This window comes from Equus quagga, chromosome 17 (assembly GCF_021613505.1).
Source record: "Equus quagga isolate Etosha38 chromosome 17, UCLA_HA_Equagga_1.0, whole genome shotgun sequence".
In the NCBI taxonomy this organism is placed as follows: domain Eukaryota; kingdom Metazoa; phylum Chordata; class Mammalia; order Perissodactyla; family Equidae; genus Equus; species Equus quagga.
Window position 1 is genome coordinate 31,585,703 of NC_060283.1, and position 17,399 is coordinate 31,603,101.

At 52.6% G+C, this 17,399-nt stretch overlaps 1 protein-coding gene across 1 annotated transcript in view; it reads left to right on the forward strand.

The window, feature by feature from the left end:
• The window catches only part of LOC124228999 (contactin-associated protein-like 4), a 167,502-nt gene that overhangs the window by 70,552 nt on the left and 79,551 nt on the right, over nt 1-17,399 (forward strand). Inside the window, exon 4 of the mRNA XM_046644110.1 lies at nt 12,476-12,623. Coding sequence (XP_046500066.1) covers nt 12,476-12,623 — 148 coding nt within the window. The remainder of the gene's footprint in view (nt 1-12,475; nt 12,624-17,399) is intronic.

Genomic DNA, 17,399 nt, shown 5'->3' on the forward strand with positions numbered 1-17,399 from the left:
GAAGGGATGAACCCCGCCAGGCACCCGCCACCTCTGAAGATCTAGGTACAGAGTCACATTGGGATTCTCAATCTGGCTAATGATTTTAAAGAGAAAAACTGAGCAAAAGCCAAAGACTTCAGGTTCTATTTGAGGTGCAACTTGGTGGCTCATATTCCACACAGCCAGAGGTCACTGAAGGAGGCCGCAGGTTCTGTGCTTCCAGGAGGCCCCGTGAGGGGGGCCGTGGTCACCAGGGTGCGGGGCATGAGGACCGCCCACTCTCCTGACCTCGCCCCCATGCAGGCGAGACCTGGTGTGTCTGTGGCTCTGGGCCCTCCCGTCATCCCTCCCAGCCAGGATTCACTTTGCGGAGCCGGTGTCCCCGGTCACTCGGGATCTTTGGGAGCTGGACCTGCTCTCTATTTTCCCAGGGGGCCCGCTAAGTCTCGCTGGCCATAATCTCGTCAGGAACGAAGCTCTCACACTCCATGAGGCTGGCTTTTTCTCCTCAACCTCGTTCCCTTCGATGTATTTTGGGTGGTGCCATTTCCTTGATATTTTTTTTAGTTGAAATCAAGATGTTGTTCAGACAGACAAACTAGAAAAATATGACACAATTTTTACCAATAATGACAACACTATGCACTAAAGGATGTTAAAGTTTCCTTGCATTTGTAATTCCGACAAAAAATTAAAACACGTTTTTTTAAAATTCAGAGGTGGCCTAATTTCTGGCTAGATTTCACTGGTTTTTGGCCCAGCCCAGGCCCCCGGAAGGTGGGTCATCACCTCACCTGCATCAGCCAGGTGTCCTGAGCCCCAGGGGTGGGCTATTCTGGGGATAGGCTGCTGGGGCTCAAGTCTAGGGCAGTGGCAGAAAACCCCAGTGCACAGGGAAGTCCCAGTAGAGTCACCGGGGGCTGTGAGTACCGGAGGCCCAGGCTGAGCCCCCAGTTGACGTAGGGAACCCCAGGGAGACCTAGGCAGGGCACTCTGCAGCACCTCTGCGGGTGGCGCCTATTTGCAAACCACCTGGAAGCTTCTTAGAAACACAGCGTCTCAGCCGCCCTCTCTTCTGAAGCCTAATCTTCAACCATCAGCTGCCGGGTGATTCTCTGTGCATTCCGGTCTGAGCATCACTCCCCACACGCTGCCCACACACCAGCCCAGGACAGGACCTGTGCACAAGCTCTGGGATATGTTCCATCATTTTGAAAGAGTAACACATATCTGTTGTGTCTTATAATAAAATAAAACCTGGGCTTGTGTGTTTATGACATAGAGAGAACTTGGTCCCGAATTAGCTGTAGAAGTTAATTCTACTGCAGAAAGACGTGAGAATATGCCAGACCTGTCTCGTGTATTCAGGACTCTCGTGGGAAAGTCAGGCACATGGGTGACCCCTTCTTGGGCATCGTGCACCCCCGATCAGTTTGTTTGGAGAATGCAGATGGAGGGGCGGTGACGCACACCCTCTAGGAGGAACTGCTCTGAGGTTGAAGACGTGAGATGCAGGAAGTCCCAGGATGCCTGAGCCAGCCACAGACGGACCACACCTGTGGGCCGCCCAGCTCCCTGTGGGCCCGAAAGTCGTTCTCTTCGTGGGAAGAGACCATCTCTGGGACAATAATCGCATGGAGAAACCTTGACAAAGAAAGTGGACACATTCACTTCCACCCCGTAGACACATGTTAAGAATAAGTGGGAAATTAGCTCATCCCAGGCATCTTTTAATAAACTTGAGATGATGACCATTGGAAAGCAGAGTTTGGTTATGTCACTAATTAGGTAAGCGGTTCTTACTGAGCCTGTGTTAAAATGATTTTCTTCCCCTTTACGACTCTAAAGGAGAAAATGAGAAGAAAAACTGTCGGTCGTGTGCTAACCAACATTGGGGTTAAAAAGGTTGAAACTCAGAGCCGAGAGAAACAAAGACAGTATGATGGCAGAACATTGATTATGAATCAAGAAAGAAAGACTAATCAACACCCAGTCAGAAAAGGAGGAAGGGTTGTTGTGAAGTGATTCATCAGTAGAAGAATGTAGGATGTTTCTAGAAACGGGAGCCAAGAAGTCAAGCAGACAGCAATACATCTACAAATCAGCTCATTGGAGAAGAGTGCATGCAAGAAGATTAAACACGCGGAGCCCTCCCGCCACCAGCCCCCGCCAGGCACTGAGCCCCAGAGGAGGGAGCTTCCGGCCCCCCCAGCGTCCTGTTCTTCGTCTCCTGGCTGAGAACTCTCTGCACCTTGAGCCAGCAGCCTGCGAAGCTTCGGGTTGGCTTCCCCCTGGCTCTGAGACCCCCCACGTGTGTCCGTCCCTGTTACCTGAATATTAGATAATTTAACTTAACACAAGATGCAACTTGAGCTCTCTGGTCAGTTGGATGGCCAAGCTCAGTACCCTGTCACAGGACCACCCCCTGTGGGAGTGGACGGGGCGTGTCTGCTGCCCATGGCATTGGGCTTGGCCTGTCACTCACTTTGAGAGGGGACGTTGGTGGTGAGCGGCCCTACTACTCCTGTGACCCCCACTTGGTATTTGTTTCTCATGGACCTTCTGTCAACAAGAGAGACTCATCTGAGTGGTAAATGGAATGAGGCAGAAAACCAGGACCTGGCAAGTTGATCTGAGGATGTGAACAGTGAGAATCCGCCCAGTGTGGTTCCCACTCTCTCTCCTCTTCTCTCACTCTCTCCCCCAATCTCTCTCTTTCTTACACAGAATTGTGAGTGTCTGAAAACATCTGATACAGTCTCCAGCTGCTGTTTCTCTATAATGAAGTTTCCCTTTATCGCTGCCCCAGTTCCTGGATGCCTTCACCCCAAGCCCACCCCCAGGCTTGTCTCCCAGCACAGACATGAGCTGAGGCTCTGAATAGGGGCACAGAGCTGAAGGGGCATGGAGAAAGAGGGGAGGAAGACGAGGCAGAGGAGGGGAATGTGGAGGAGGAGGGGGGATGGAGGAGGAGGAAGATGTGGAGGAGGAGGAAGATGTGGAGGAGGAGGGGGGCATTGAGGAAGAGGAGGACGTGGAGGAGGAGGGGGGCCTCGAGGAGGAGGAGCGGGTATGGGGAGGAGGGGGAGGCTGGGTTTCCAGGCCACATGCTCTGTGTCCGTAGGTAGCCTGGGTTGGTTTGCACCCTCCTAAGAACACGCCCTGCCTGGACAAGACTCCGGGTGTCAGCAGCCCCATGGGGTCAGCCCACTGGCTGGAGGAAGAGGGAGGGAGGAGGGTTGTTGGGATTGAGTCTCCACGTGCAGCACACACTGTATGATTTTTCCATGTGTCTATGGTAAGAAACACAGAATCTTCCCGGGTGTGGATGGGTCACAGGTGCCATGATCTAGAGCAATGCCTGTGAAGGTTGAGTGACTGCTCTGCTCGGTCACCACTGGAACTGGCAGCCATCAGCCTGGGAGGAACGGCTTGTGGTGTATGTTGGATAGAAGATGAAACAACCTATTTTTTTTATGGCGTAGTGATAAGTGGCAGAGAGGTAATCGTCGAGGCCCCACATGAGTTGTTTGAAAGCTGCATAAGTGGGGACACGTCTGTGACTAAGATCTTGTGTGGACGCAGCTGTCGGCTAAGGATCTTGCAAGCAGGACAGAGCCCTGTGGCCAGCTCCTGGGGCCGCTGACCGCAGAGAGACCCTGGCCGGAGTCCTGAGCCCTGAGTCCATGCTCAGGCTGAGCTTCCCGCTGGCCGGGGGACAGGCTGGCTGCTCCCTCAGTCCCAGATGTCCAGCGGCAGAATGAATCACCGGCCATGGGGGCGTCCCTCTTCCTTCTGTTTCCTGCGAGGGTCCGATGGCTCACCGGCTCCTACACCAGCTCCGAGATGGACTGTGAGCAATTGCATCTCAGCTCCGAGGAGGGACAGAACGAGCCCGAGGGTGCTGCACTGGGCACCTGACCCAGATCCAATGGAAACCCAGGTGGGTGCTGGCACTTTCTCCTTCCACAAGATGCAGACACATCTGTGAGTCGAGGGGCTGGTCTCCTCACCCAGAGGAACCCCGCCAGGGACACCAGGAATGCAGGTGTCATCCAAACAGGACAGTGCCCACCCAGGTCAGCGCTCTCTCCCTCTCCACTCGAGTATTCAAAACGCTAAGAATTGGGCTGGAGTGATCAAATAAAGAGAAGGAACAGAAATCGAGACAGAGCACCCAGGGGTCAGCAGGGTGTGGAGCCCAGACCTCCTGACCAGAGACCACATGGGACGCCGTCACTGGGGAGCGGGGGGCAGATTCTCAGGGAAGCCTTTGCTGGACCGAGGAGACTCAGCCCCCTCACGCACCCACACACTCATGTAGGTATTCTGTTCCCTTTGGGCTGAGGTTTAAACAAAAGGAAAAACAAAGGCACCAAATTTCTAGCTCCAAGAAATGTAGCCAAATGGAAGCCGGGTGAGACGGGTGGGCAAGCCCTGCGGGGAGGGGCTGCCGGCTCCTGCTTGGTCTTCATTCATGGCAGGGCACAGAGGGGACAGCGACTCGCGGCCGAGCCCCAGCTCCCTGTTCCAGGAAGGGGAAGGTTACTCCCATCCACCCATTTCCTGCACAGAGAGATTCGTTTTCAGCTCAGAGTGAAACATAGGGCTGTAGTTATTTTTGTTTTCTAGAATTGCTGAATCAAGACGTCTTTACTTTCTCAGTAAAAAGCCCAACACGGCTTTAGAAACACATTTGTTGAAAATTAGATATTTGATTTGACAGATTCTGAAACATATTTGGTTGAATCCAGACTGATGAACGTTTTCTCTAAATGCAAAAGAGCTTCCATCACTTGTCAGCAAGTGCATATTTTTGCACAAACAAGAGCAGAGCTTCCACGATGAGCTTTCTCTGAGGAGCGGAGCAGGGCGTACGCAGAACCCTTGCTTGAGGGGATGTGATGAGGGGACATCTGCACGCGGCTATTTAGGCATCAGCCATTGTAGCCCAAATTCCACGTGGACACTGACCTCTGAAAAAGGGAACACTCATTCAGATGTTCTCAAACTTAGGTTTGGAGAAGAATTATCAGAGTTTGTTTGGTAAACAATCATATCTTGCACTTTAGGTATTTGTAAGTAATTCATTTTGTAATAATCGAGGTTTATAACTATTGTCTAGAAAGTATTTTTTAAAGATATGGGCAAGTCATTTTTAAGATATTTTATTTATTATTTGTATTTTTTGTGTTGTCATAAATATAAGAACTCAGTGTTCTAGAAAATATTAATAGTTCATATATTAACAGACATCAATTTTTCATAGCGTTTATTGCAAGCATGATTATCAGTAACATTCTTCTGTAATACAAAATTCGCAGTCTGGCGATCTGAATCATGAGAGCCGCAACACTGCTTGTTATAACCAAGGTCTGGAGCAGGAGCAGAAGGCGCCAGGTGCCCAGCCCGCAGGTGTCGTTTATTGCCAAAGGGTCTTCAGAAACCCTGTCAACCATTTCCTTTTCACCAATTAGAGTACTGAGAACAACAACTAAATGCCTCGCCCAGCCCCACAGACTGGATGCAACAGCTCTGGTGCCAGCATCCACCCTGCTCACCTGGAGGGCTTCACCTGGGAGGGTGTCTCTGCTGCGGGGAGCAGCCCCAGAGCGCACAGCATCGTGTGCCATGTGATCTCAGGCACAGCCCGGGTGAGTGAGCCTGAGTTCAGCCCGGTCAGTGGACACAATGAGGGGAAGTTTTCAAATTGTGCTTCAAGCCAGGGCTTGGAGCCTCGTATCACAGTAAAGGGGAGGAATGATTCCTGCTCCCTCCCTTGTTCTAATTGTTCACTGAGTGTCTTTTCCTCGGGCACATCCTCGAAAACAGGGTATTTTTGGTGTTTCTGTATCTGTGTATGTAATAGTGTTTTATCTGCCATTTTACTTCTGTTTTTTAGTAAGAGGCACTCATGTTGCTATGTACACACCCAGGATGTGGCTTCAGTCACAACATTGCACACTACTGATGCCCCACCTCACGTCTACTCTCCTTTCTCCTTGTGACGGGCGCCCAAAGGGCTCTGACTCCCTGATGCTACAGATGACCCTGGGGTGGTCAGCCCGGACCCGTGTCCTGTGCCCCTCCCCTGATCGTTTCCTCACGTGTATTCCCAGCTGCAGGAATGTCTGCCCACGGCGTGTGTCTGTGACCCACAGGTGCCGACGGCGCCTGGGGATGGCTGCATCCATCTTCCTTCCCACCACGACCCACAACGGCTCTTGTGTCCCCACAAACACCCACATTTCACAGGATGTCTCATCGTCCCCATGTGCCCTGTCTTGATTCCTGGGTTCGTGGGTTCATTGGCTTTTTCTGTGTCCACTTCTGTGTGGCTCTAGGAAGTCACTGGATTTTTCTGTGCCTCTTCTCTAGAGGGAAAGTAGCAACTTCCCCCCTCACAGGGAGGTCGTGAGCTTCAGAGTAGATATTGTGCAAGAGAAGGGCGGCCCGGCTGCCAGCACACGCCAGCAAACGCAGCTACCCGTGCTATTCTTTCACTTGCCAACAAAGAAAGAAAGAAGATGGTGCTTCAAGAGGAAAAGGTAGACAGCTTTTGGAAGGGGAGCGGGTCCACAGTGTATGCCCATCCCAGTGGTCAGAGCACCATGGCCAGCTCTAAGGGGGTCGCTGGGTGTGTTTACGAGGTGGGTAGAACCACAGTGAGAGGATGATGGGGGCCTGGCCGGGGAGACGCTGGAAGGAGTGAGGCGAAGGCAGGAGGTCGGACCCTTCGCGGTGAGGAGGGGAGAGCAGAGGGAAAGAGGGAACGCTGTTTCTGACATTCTGCTTACGGCACTGAACTCTATGAGTATGGTAACCAGCGAGAAAACAGTACAACAGAGACGTTAGCAATAACCCACAGCCACCCCCATCCTGTAACCTGGTAGGACTGCCAGCTCCTCCAGGAGCTCCCCCGTGCTGTCCCGGCTCTAACTGTCCTCTAGCTCCTAATTACATTGCTCATGTGATGCCGTCTCATGTCACATGCTCCTGTTCAGCCGTCTACCAGAGCAGCATTTTACTGGCTTCATAATATTCCATCCAGTGCTCGTTCAGGCTGATTACATTTTTAATGCTCCGAATTTAATTAATTCAATATCTTCAAATAACAGACATCACAGATATCCAATTACCTTAATCAGACAGGACTAATCTTGCCAACGTGCATGAGATGGTGTGCCTAATAATCGTGTGTCTTTGCGCAGCCCCTCAGGAGACACACTCTGTTCAGTGTTGTCACCCAGAGATGCCACAGCTGGGCAAACAGATGCCTCACAGACCCTGGGGCCACCCTGCTCTGCCCCGTTGTGAAGTGGTGCCCCTGCCCCCCTGGGTCCCTCCCATCTGCCTGCACCTCTGTAAGCGGCCCAGTTGCCCCTCTATCCTCAGGTGGCAGTGTCTTGGGCGCCTTCAGCTGTGCCGAAACCCTGGCAGGTGCACTAGGCAGAGAGGGTCTCATCTGGCGCCTCTGGGGTGGGCGGGGCAGGCCCTGGGGCAGCACAGGCAGCAGGAGAAGCAGGAATGAGAACCCAGGATCTCAGGGAGTGTCTGTGGTCCGAATGGCGCCTGCATTCTCACCAGAACAGCTGGAAGTAGGGTCCACGGACATCTTCATGACATTCTGACGCAAACTCACATTTCATGGGTTTAACTCGACTTTCTCCCACATTTTCTAGAGCATTAAATGAGATCATGTGAAGCTGATTACTACTCATAGTTTAATCCATGCTTATCAAAAACAAACAAAAAGGAAACTTCCATTGAATTCATTGTTTCAATCGGTATCACTCATATTTTCAAATTAGTGCTCTCTGAAGACACACATGCTTCAAACACGGGGGAAGTTTCACTCGATTCTAAATATAAACGTGAAGTATTTTCTTCAATATAACCATGGTCAGTAAATCTCTCATTTATGAGTCTCTCTGGAGTTGATTACCCGCCTGGACAGGTGTGACCCCGACCGGGAGTGGTGGGACATTATCCTCAGACCATCAGATCAACGCGTGACAACAGAATTCATTCTTATTTATTCTTACCTTGAAACTGAATTACACAGGAAAGGGAAGATTACTTAGAAATCCTGACGTGATACGAGGCTTTGTCGTTTAGGTTTCACTGGCAGGATTGACAAACAGAGTGAAAGAGAGATTTGACTTCATACTGATCAGTACTTGATATTGGTCATTCATTCCTAAACATACTATTTTGAAGACCATTTACAGCCAGAAAACCCCACAGTGGTCACCGTTATACATCGCCAAAGAATGTGACTTATTGAACTTGGTCATTTATTAAACAGCAATCAGCTTTGATTACTGAATTAGAAAATGGCTGTGGGGCTTTTAAAGCTGTTGGGCGTTGTCCGTATTACAGCAAATCGGTTCTGTGTCCGACCACATGGCTGAGCTGGCCTCACGTCCTAGGAACCCATGGGAAAGCTGTAGGAGTTACTGGATGTGGGTGGGCTTGGACCCACAACACTGTAACCCGGATCTTCAGCCTCTTCAAGTAAATACCCCGTCCGTACTTCACCGTAACGCATCCCCCTACCCAAGGTCACATGTCTGTTAGTAAAAGAGAGTTGGGATTACAAGGTCCGTCTACACCATGTGTCAATTCCAAATCCCGGAGCTAAACCCGACGCCACTCTGCCTCATCCATTATCTGCGTCACTGAATCGGGATCTGAGCTTCTGAAGCGCTGCCTGAGGCGGTGCATTTTCAAAGGGAAAACTTGCTCCTACAAGTATAGAAACCCGACTTTCAGATTTGAGGAAATAAAGCAAGAATAGGTCTTCGTGTCTGTCCTCTCGTCCACAGTTGCTATATCCGTGAGCGTCCGGGTCATTTTGGAAGATTCAAAGCGAAGTTTGGAGACACTATGAACAGGATAGAATCTAGTGTTTGTTTCTGTAAAGATAAGCGTTAATTTAGCACAACAGATAAGACCGTTATACTAGTCATCCCAATCACGACGTCCCCAGCTTCCTCAGAGACTGTTCCATTAAATTTCTTTATCTGTTAGAGCAATTGCTCTGTCTGACAGCTTAAGGAAATAGTTATGGTTGTATGTAACCTACAAAATGCAATTCCTTAAAATTCACATAAGCAGGACTTGTATTACCATACGGTATCCGAATACGTTTAAAACACGTGCAAATGCACTAAATACTTATTTTGCTAACAAATATCAGAAGGTTTACAAAATAGCATACTTGTCTGCTACTCTTCCTGAAATATTAAAGCAGATGGTACAGAATCTAGAACTTGGGTCCTAAAAGGAACCAGGGTTCCTTGGAAGAGGAGCTGATGACAAGCAGAGGCAGGAGCTCCAGTTGAGCTGGGAGGAAGGGCTGCACGCTCATGGGGTTGGTGAGGGGTCTCCCCTGAGCAGATTTGCACAGTTTGACAAAAAGGCAACAATGGTAACACAGTCCAAAGGAGCCGTTGAACCGTCTGCATCATGAAAGAAAAGAAACAGAGAGAAAGCTCTTCTAAACAGAAGAGCATTAAGGACTCAGCTGAAGAAATGCCGACATTGCATCTCCATTTCCTAAACCCGGTGTGGTGGCCGGTTCAGCCAGGTTCACAGAGGGCGCTGAACCACCACACGAGAAGTTTCCTGGGACAGGATACGCGCACGAGCTCAGAGGACCAGGCTGTCTCATCAACCAGCTGCAAAAGCAAGAGTCACTCTCCTCACCAAGTGATCAGAGTTCACGTCACCAGGAGTGCACGACTGAGGCCGTGTCCATGGTGGGTCACAATAAGAGGCTCACACCGTCACCAGGCCGTGTTCTTGCTCAAAACATGCGGCCTGACCTCCATCGGGAGGAGGCAGTCAGAAAAACCCAGTACGGCCCACAGTCCGTTAACCATGAAATTTTAATGTTCAATTTGGGCTGTTTTGTTGTTGCTCTGTGCACAGGTATACTGGTAGTTTTTCATTATATTTTTTCATAGTCCAATGCCATTTGCAAGATGTGAAAAGCTAGGACATTATATTTTGGGGTTTTTTTAAAATTACTATTTTATTGAGGTCATATTGACTTATAACATTGTCATATTTCAGTTTCTGTATAGACTGCATCATGTTCACCGCCCAAAGTCTCGTTTTTATCCATCACCATGAATATGTGCCCCTTTGTCCCCGTCACCCTTCCCCCGCCACCTTTCCCTCTGATAACAACCAATCTGTTCTCCTTAGCATGTGTTTGTTTATCCTCCATGTGAGTGAAATGGTACGGTGTTTGTCTTTCTCTGTCTGGCTTATTTCACTTAACATAATACCCTCAAGGTCCATCCATGTTGTTGCAAATGGCACGATTTTGTCTTTTTATGACTCAGTGTTCTGTTGTGTATATATACATCTTCTTTATCCATTCATCCATTGGTGGACACTTGGGTTGCTTCCATGTTTTGGCTATTGGGAATCATGCCGCAATGAACATGCGGGTGCATAAGTCTCTTTGCATTGCTCATTTCAAGTTCTTTGGATAAATACCCAGTAGTGGGACAGCTGGATCTTATGGTATTTCTATTTTTAATTTTTTGAGAAATCTCCATACTGTTTTCCATAATGGCTCCACCAGTTTATATTCCCATCAGTAAATTAATGCCATTTTAATAGAGTTTTTATATTATAATTATATAATTGTATTATATTTTGTATTATTAAATAAGATCTAAATAGTAAGTTGAAAGGCACCATTTAGAGTGATCTTAGTGTTCTATAATAAAGACACAAAACTGGTAAAGACCAATGAGGCATTCTTATAAAATGTATTTTCCTGCTTTTTGATGAACATGAGCAGAATTGAAATCTTTATTTTCTCCTCTAAACTATTATTTTTATTTAGCTGAAAGCAAATTATTTACACCATAATTGATAAGGTTAATTTAAGGCTGAAAGTTGGTTGTGACTTCATACAATGAATAAGTAGCCTTTAGTCTTTACAATGTGATATAAAATGATGTAATAACCCTGAGCCTGGGGGCTGCCATGTCCCTGCCACATGGCCAAAGCTCTGGTCAGAGCAAGGGTCTCCCTGCCAGCGCTCCCCCCCAACTCAACCCGCAGCTCCAGACACCCAGACTCCCAGGATCTCGGGACCTTCTTGCTAGAACTCGGCCTTCCTCCTACAGCCTGCCAGGCAGCGCCCAGGAGCTGCCATGAGAAAGCCCCTCAACGTGATTCAGACCCACGTGGTGGTTAAGACCACTGACCTAGGGAAACACAGCCCTCATGTGATGGGGAGATCTCACATACACACACCCCCCCAAACCTGACCCCCAGCCCCATGTTCCCTCCTGAATTAGCCGCCACCACATTAAGTGTAGACGCCCGATGAGGACACTCGCCGGCAGCTGATGCGCCATCCTATCTTCCATTTTTCAATAGTGAAACCCGGTTACAGACCTCATGCCACACATCTTTCAGAAAAATCTAATTCCATCCAGAGCGTGTTAGAGGAGCACGGCTGTGGGCTCACTGTGGCCCTCCGGCAGGAGGCCTTCCTCCCCGGAGGTGACATGAGCAGCACCCAGCACCCTCTACTGCCGGCCGGGCAGCCAAGCACACGATTCAAGATCGAGGCCCCTGGTTGCCCCCTGACACCAGACCGTACAGCGTTGAACTGTCCATTCTGTCAAGGAAACAGGGGTCTCTGCGCCTCAGGCTTGTTTCTCTACAGTCTCTGGGTGGAGCCAGGGGCCAGGAGCAGCGGCTCAGAGCTGAGGTGACAAGCGACACAGGCCCCAGGGGACGAGGCTGCGAAGACACAGGGCAGGGAACCTTGCTGGGACTCGGAGCTCAGCAAAGACCCGTCTCAGAGAGTGACAGCCGAGCTGAAGGAGGTCCCAGGATCACGGAGCACACAGCCTGGGAAAAGCTCGAGGCTGCAGGAACCTGCTTCCACATGCTGGGGACCTGGGGCTGCCCTCCCCTAAGGCCAGCACAGAGCGGCCCCCTCGCCCCCTCGTCCCCACAGCCCGGCCTGATGGGGCAGCAGGAAGGGAAGGGACAGGCCAAGCCAGAGCTGCCGTGAGGTCTCAGCAAATCTCATCTCCCAGACCCGGTCCCCTGGTCCACCATCAAAGGGGTTTGATACAGCGACTTCAGGGACTCTCCTGCTGGAACCTGTAGATCCCAGCGTGGATCCCTCGGACGTTGTCATGTGTTTGCCCCCCAAGTGTGTGTTGAGGGGGAATCTTTACTCCCTGAGGTCAGGACCCAAGTGTCCGTGGTGAGGGCTTCTCAGCGCCAGCTCTGCAGGAGGCTCCAGGTTCCACTTGGTTTAAAGGCTTGAATCAGCACAGGGGGCCCGTGGACTGGCCCCAAGAGGGTGGGTGGTGGTGTCCTTCTTGCTCTGTGACCGCAAACCCTGGTGGCTGGTGAGGAGATGGTTCCAGGTTTTCCTGCCTCTTTAACCCTCCGAGGAGCGAGGAGCCCCCGGCCGGTGCACTCAGGCCTCCCTCTCTTGCAGGGCTTCCCCGGGAACTCCAACGCGGACAGCGTGGTGCACCACAGGCTGCGGCCGCCCGTGGAGGCCAGGCACCTGCGCTTCCTGCCTTCCTCCTGGAACCCCGACGGTCGGATCGGGATGCGCGTGGAGGCCTACGGATGTCCATACAGTACGTGCGGGGCCGGCGGGTGGGCGCCTGCAGGTCTGCCGCATCCTGCAAAGATGCAGAGAGAAGGGCTCTTCCTAAAGTCTTTACCAGGCATAATTGACTCCACCCCGTGTTGGCGTAGGAACCCAGGGAGAACTCCCAGCCGTGCTTCCTGGATCTTCTTGCTGAGGGTCTGTTCCCAGGGCTCATGGCCATGGCCCCTCTCTCCTTTTTCTGTCTTTCTATCTCTCTGTCTCTGTCTGTCTGTCTGTCTCTCTCTCTCTGTCTCCTGTCTCTCTCTCTCTCTGTCTCTCTCTATCCAGTTATTTCACAAGCCCCACTGGCCCGCGTGGGCGGGTTCTCACCTCCCAGCCACATGTACACCGAGGTTCCCAGAGGTGGGGCTGTGTTGAGCAGCGTCCTGGTCCCTCGATCGCTCATTCATCACGTCCACACTCATCAGGACTTGTTCTTTGCAGAGAATTACAGCAGGGATGTGATGTGGAAAGTGGGTCTATTTTCCTTACAATGAGGAGATGACACACGGATTATGCAGAACAAGGGTGACGGGGACAGCCTGGGCCAGGGAGCTGCCTAGGAGGGCTTGCAGCTGTGAACAGGGTAGAACAGGCGTCTGGTGTGGGTCCATCGGGGGGACACCCAGAGCTCAGGGGTCAGACTGGGGGCTGACGCTGTCACCCCCACAGGGTGACCTTGCGGGAGCCATCAAGGCCGCTGTCCCTCCTGACACTCTCTGCCCCTCCCCATGCCCCTGCCCTGCACGGTCCTGAGGGCAGTGGTCTCAGGGTCCTTTCACCCAGCGCTTCCGCCACCCGTCCCCTCACCCTGGACACCCTCATCTCGGAGGTGTTCACGGCTGAGACTCCGACACTGGATGTCCCTGGTCTCCAGTTCCCTGAGTTCCTCCTTCTGAGGGGGACGTGCGCTCCGATAAGGACCTGCCATCAGCTGCAGCCACGTCAGCTGAGCTGGACCCGGCCCCCGAGGGAGTGCGGCCCTGCTGTTTCCACGGGATCAGCAGCACCCTCGGATTTAGCAAAACCGAGTTCCTGGGGACACAAGGTCTGGGTCAAAACTCAGATCATCTATGACTGTGATGGACACAGCCCAGCATCTGCTCCCAGAAAAGGGAGACGCTGCCTGTTTATCCCCATCAGGGCGAGACCTGGCTGTTCACGCTCCGCTTTCACAGCCCCGGCTCTGTTGTGTGATCGCGGGGAGTCCGCCTCCTGCTCCGCGCGTCCCCCTCGACCTCCGAGGAACCCCACCTGCTCCCGCCCCGCGTCCCCATCGCTGTCATCCTGCGCCACGCCCCCCGCCGAGCCCTCCCTCACGCCCCCAGCTTCCAGGCTGGGACCTCACTGTCGGCATAAACCCGTGTTGCTCCCTGCGGGCCGGTGGCCCCTGGACGAGCCTCCCTTGGTCTGGCCTCGGCGGCTCCCGAGCCCCACGTCCCCGCCCACACGCTCTCCTCCTGCGCGAGGCTGTCCCCTGGTCGTGCGCTCGTGGGTTCCAGGGTGGGCTGAGACGATGGGGGGACGTCATCCAGGACTCGCTCTCCACCCGAACTCAGGGAGGAAGCCGGGCTTCCCGCCCACAGGCAGGGGCGGGGACGAGACTCCAGAGGACACCTCGGGGCGGGGCTCTCTCCGCTCTGATGCAGCAGGGTTCCTGCTAAAACTGGACCGAGCCGGCCGAGGACCAGCCAGGGACTCGCGAGCAGCATGCAGAGGAGCCGATGGCATGCTGGTCGAGAGGGTCTGCTTCGCTGGGAGTGGACGGCTCGCCAGGCACAGGCTCCTCTCGCCTCTGTTGGGTGGAGGACGTCCTTCCAGGGCCCCCGGGCCCTTTGCACATGAGTGTCCCCCTGTGCCTTCAGCACCCCACTGCTCTGGGACGCCTCCTTTGGCTACAGTTGAGCATTCCCTCTAGCCCCCGACCCCAGCACAGTTTAGGGCCCCAAGTCCCCTCTCAGGGAGGGGACCTCCCTTCTCAGTTACTGGACCCAGTTACAGCAGAGCCACCCCAGCCCAGTCGATCCCGGGGTTCCAGCTTCCAGTTCATTTTCAATCCACCCACCCCACTTTGTCCTTCACCCTTGGGTTGAGTCCCAGATAACCGTGGCAGCCCCGGGGGTATCTCTTGACCCCTGGAAATGCTGCCTTGGCTGCAGTGAGCAAGAGCCTGCCCACCTGCCAACCCAACAAACACATTGGCTTTTGTCCCCAGCAGGGGGCCTTCGCTGCAGCCGCATTACGTGCTAATTCCCCGGCTGTTTCCCTTGGTCCTGCCTCAGGTCTGCTCCCCCGCCCACTCAGGCAGCAGAGGAAGGAGCTGCCCCCCTGCAGCCAGGATGACCGATCTCAGCCCTCCAAAGTCACCATGTCTCTGGCGGCTTCAGGGCCTTTGCACAGACAGTCTCTGGTGTCTGCCGTGCTTAGCCTTCACTGTTTATTTTAAGACCACATCTCCTGAGGAGTAACATACGTACAGGAAGGGACACAAGCCGCAACTGCACAGCTGTGAGTTTCCAGTGGCTCCTCCTGCCCTCAGGGCACCGACCCTTCACCCTGAGGGTCACACTGAGATTGCATCCAAGCTTTGAACACTGTACACTGAACGCTGAGGATGGATAATTGCCCTGGCTTCTTTCCCCCACCTCTGCTGCTGTGCCTACTGCCTCTGAATCAGCCCCAATTCACCTCCTTTGCTGATAACTCCCGGCGCCCCTGTCCGGGCTGGTGTCATGCCCATGTGCTGCCATGGCAACCTGCTCTGTCCCCATGGCAACCTGCACATCCTGGGGCAGAGTTGTACCGGTCCACTGGTCCACAGGAGGGAAATGGATGAATAAGGGAATGCATCATCCGGAGTGTGGAGGAGGTGGGCAGAGGCGCCCACCCAGGAAGGGGTCTGCTCATCCTCCATGCAGCCTCGGAGATCAGCTCTCCGCCTGACGTTAAGGCCAGAAGGGGTCGGGCGGGGCTCAGAGTGGACCACATGCTGCAGCTTCCAGGTGCCTGGATGCTCTGATTAAACGCAGATTGCCTGAGGGGAACCACTGGTGGGTCATCTCACCCTGCGATCCTGTGTCAACAATCCAACAGGGCTGTGAAATTCTCTACCTTCAGGAGGGTGTGTTCTGTGCTGAGAAGGAGGGGCGAGCGGGAGCCACACACAGACCTTCCTGCTACTGCCGCTGGCTCCGCTATTAGCCACTTCCACTCAGGATACATTAGGAGCAAATAAAACAGCACCCACGGGAGAAATATCCGCCTCACTGAGGAACCCTTCCCGCTGGAGAAGAGAGCTGGTAAGATCTCTGTGACACAAGCGGACACTGGCTGGCGAGAGCCCTTGAGCCCATGAGGGCTTCTGTGCAAATGCAGATACGAGCTGGCAGTGGAGCTACCTACGGACCTTGACACGTGCATTTGAGGGACAGCCCCAGGGGAGGGTCTGGGCATCGTCACTGCCGCTCTGACAGTGGGGACGTGAGGCCTCATGAACACCAGTCTGATGACTGATGGACGGACGTGTCCCCAATTGGAAACAGGGCATTGCGACCGATCAGAGGACAGAGGGCTTCACGTCCTCACAGTGACCTGGGGCCTCCAGGCAGAGGACTCTGGGTTAGTTCTCAGCCGTGTCACCCTGGAGGAACCCTTAAAACTGAAACGATTTTCTGGTTTCAAAAAATAATGAAAATACATGCTAATAATGCATGAAAATAATTCTCTCTCTGTGATGTGTGAGTTCTCCTGAGAGTGCGTGTGCATGTGTGTACGTGTTTATGTGTGTGTACATGGGCATGGTCCTTGCCACAGGAGAGCCCCATAAGGAGGCAGAAGACGGCAATCCTCCTCCGTCACCACCCAAGTCGGAGGGTCCTGAGTGGAGGCCGGGACCCTCCTCTCACCTTGTCTACAGAAATCACCACCGTGGACGACTCATGTGCCCATTAAGCACAAAACAGCCAAAAATAAAACAGATGGGCGTGGTGAATGACTAAATGAGAAACTGCAAGAAAGAACAAAGGAAACTTTATGGTATAATCCGTCTATGCCACAGGCTTCATGTTTTGCAACGTTTACAACCAGCTTAGTGATGCTTCAAAATTCCATCTTCAGAATAAAAATGGCCCTCTGATTTCCTGTTGCCCTGAGAGCTTCTAGTCCGTGTTCAGGGGTCAGGGAAGGACACAGAGGTCAGAGACAACCATCCTCCCCCAGGCCACCAGTCACGGTCATCAATGACGTCCCCTCCTGTGTCAGCGCCAGAATTGGGACAGCCTCTGCTCGCAGCCACCCCAAGGGAGCAACATCCAGGGGAACGGCCATCGGGGCGCCGGGCCTCGTCCATGACCATGGCAGAGTGCTGAGGGTGGGCACCACTGGTTGAAATGTTCATTCATTCATTCATTCAGTGATAGGGAAGATGAGCTTTGCCCACACAAAGTAACATTGAGGTCACTGCAGAGAGAGCAGAAACGGTCAGTGAATTACTCTGGGCGACACATTCGTTGGAGCACAACTTTGTCTAAAGCAAGTTGCACGTGGGCGTCAATACCACTGGCCATCGTCCCTGCCCCTCGGGGACGCGAGCCCAGTGTCACCGAGTCTCTGTGGCTCCAGCAGGGTTCACAAGGGCGCCTTGTGGCAGCTCTCCTGTCTGGCTGCACATTGATAATCATAGGACGCACTGTGTTTTTTGACACGGAGTCCTGTGTTTTCATCCAACTTCACTCAGAAAGAATAATTGGCTAAATAACATACT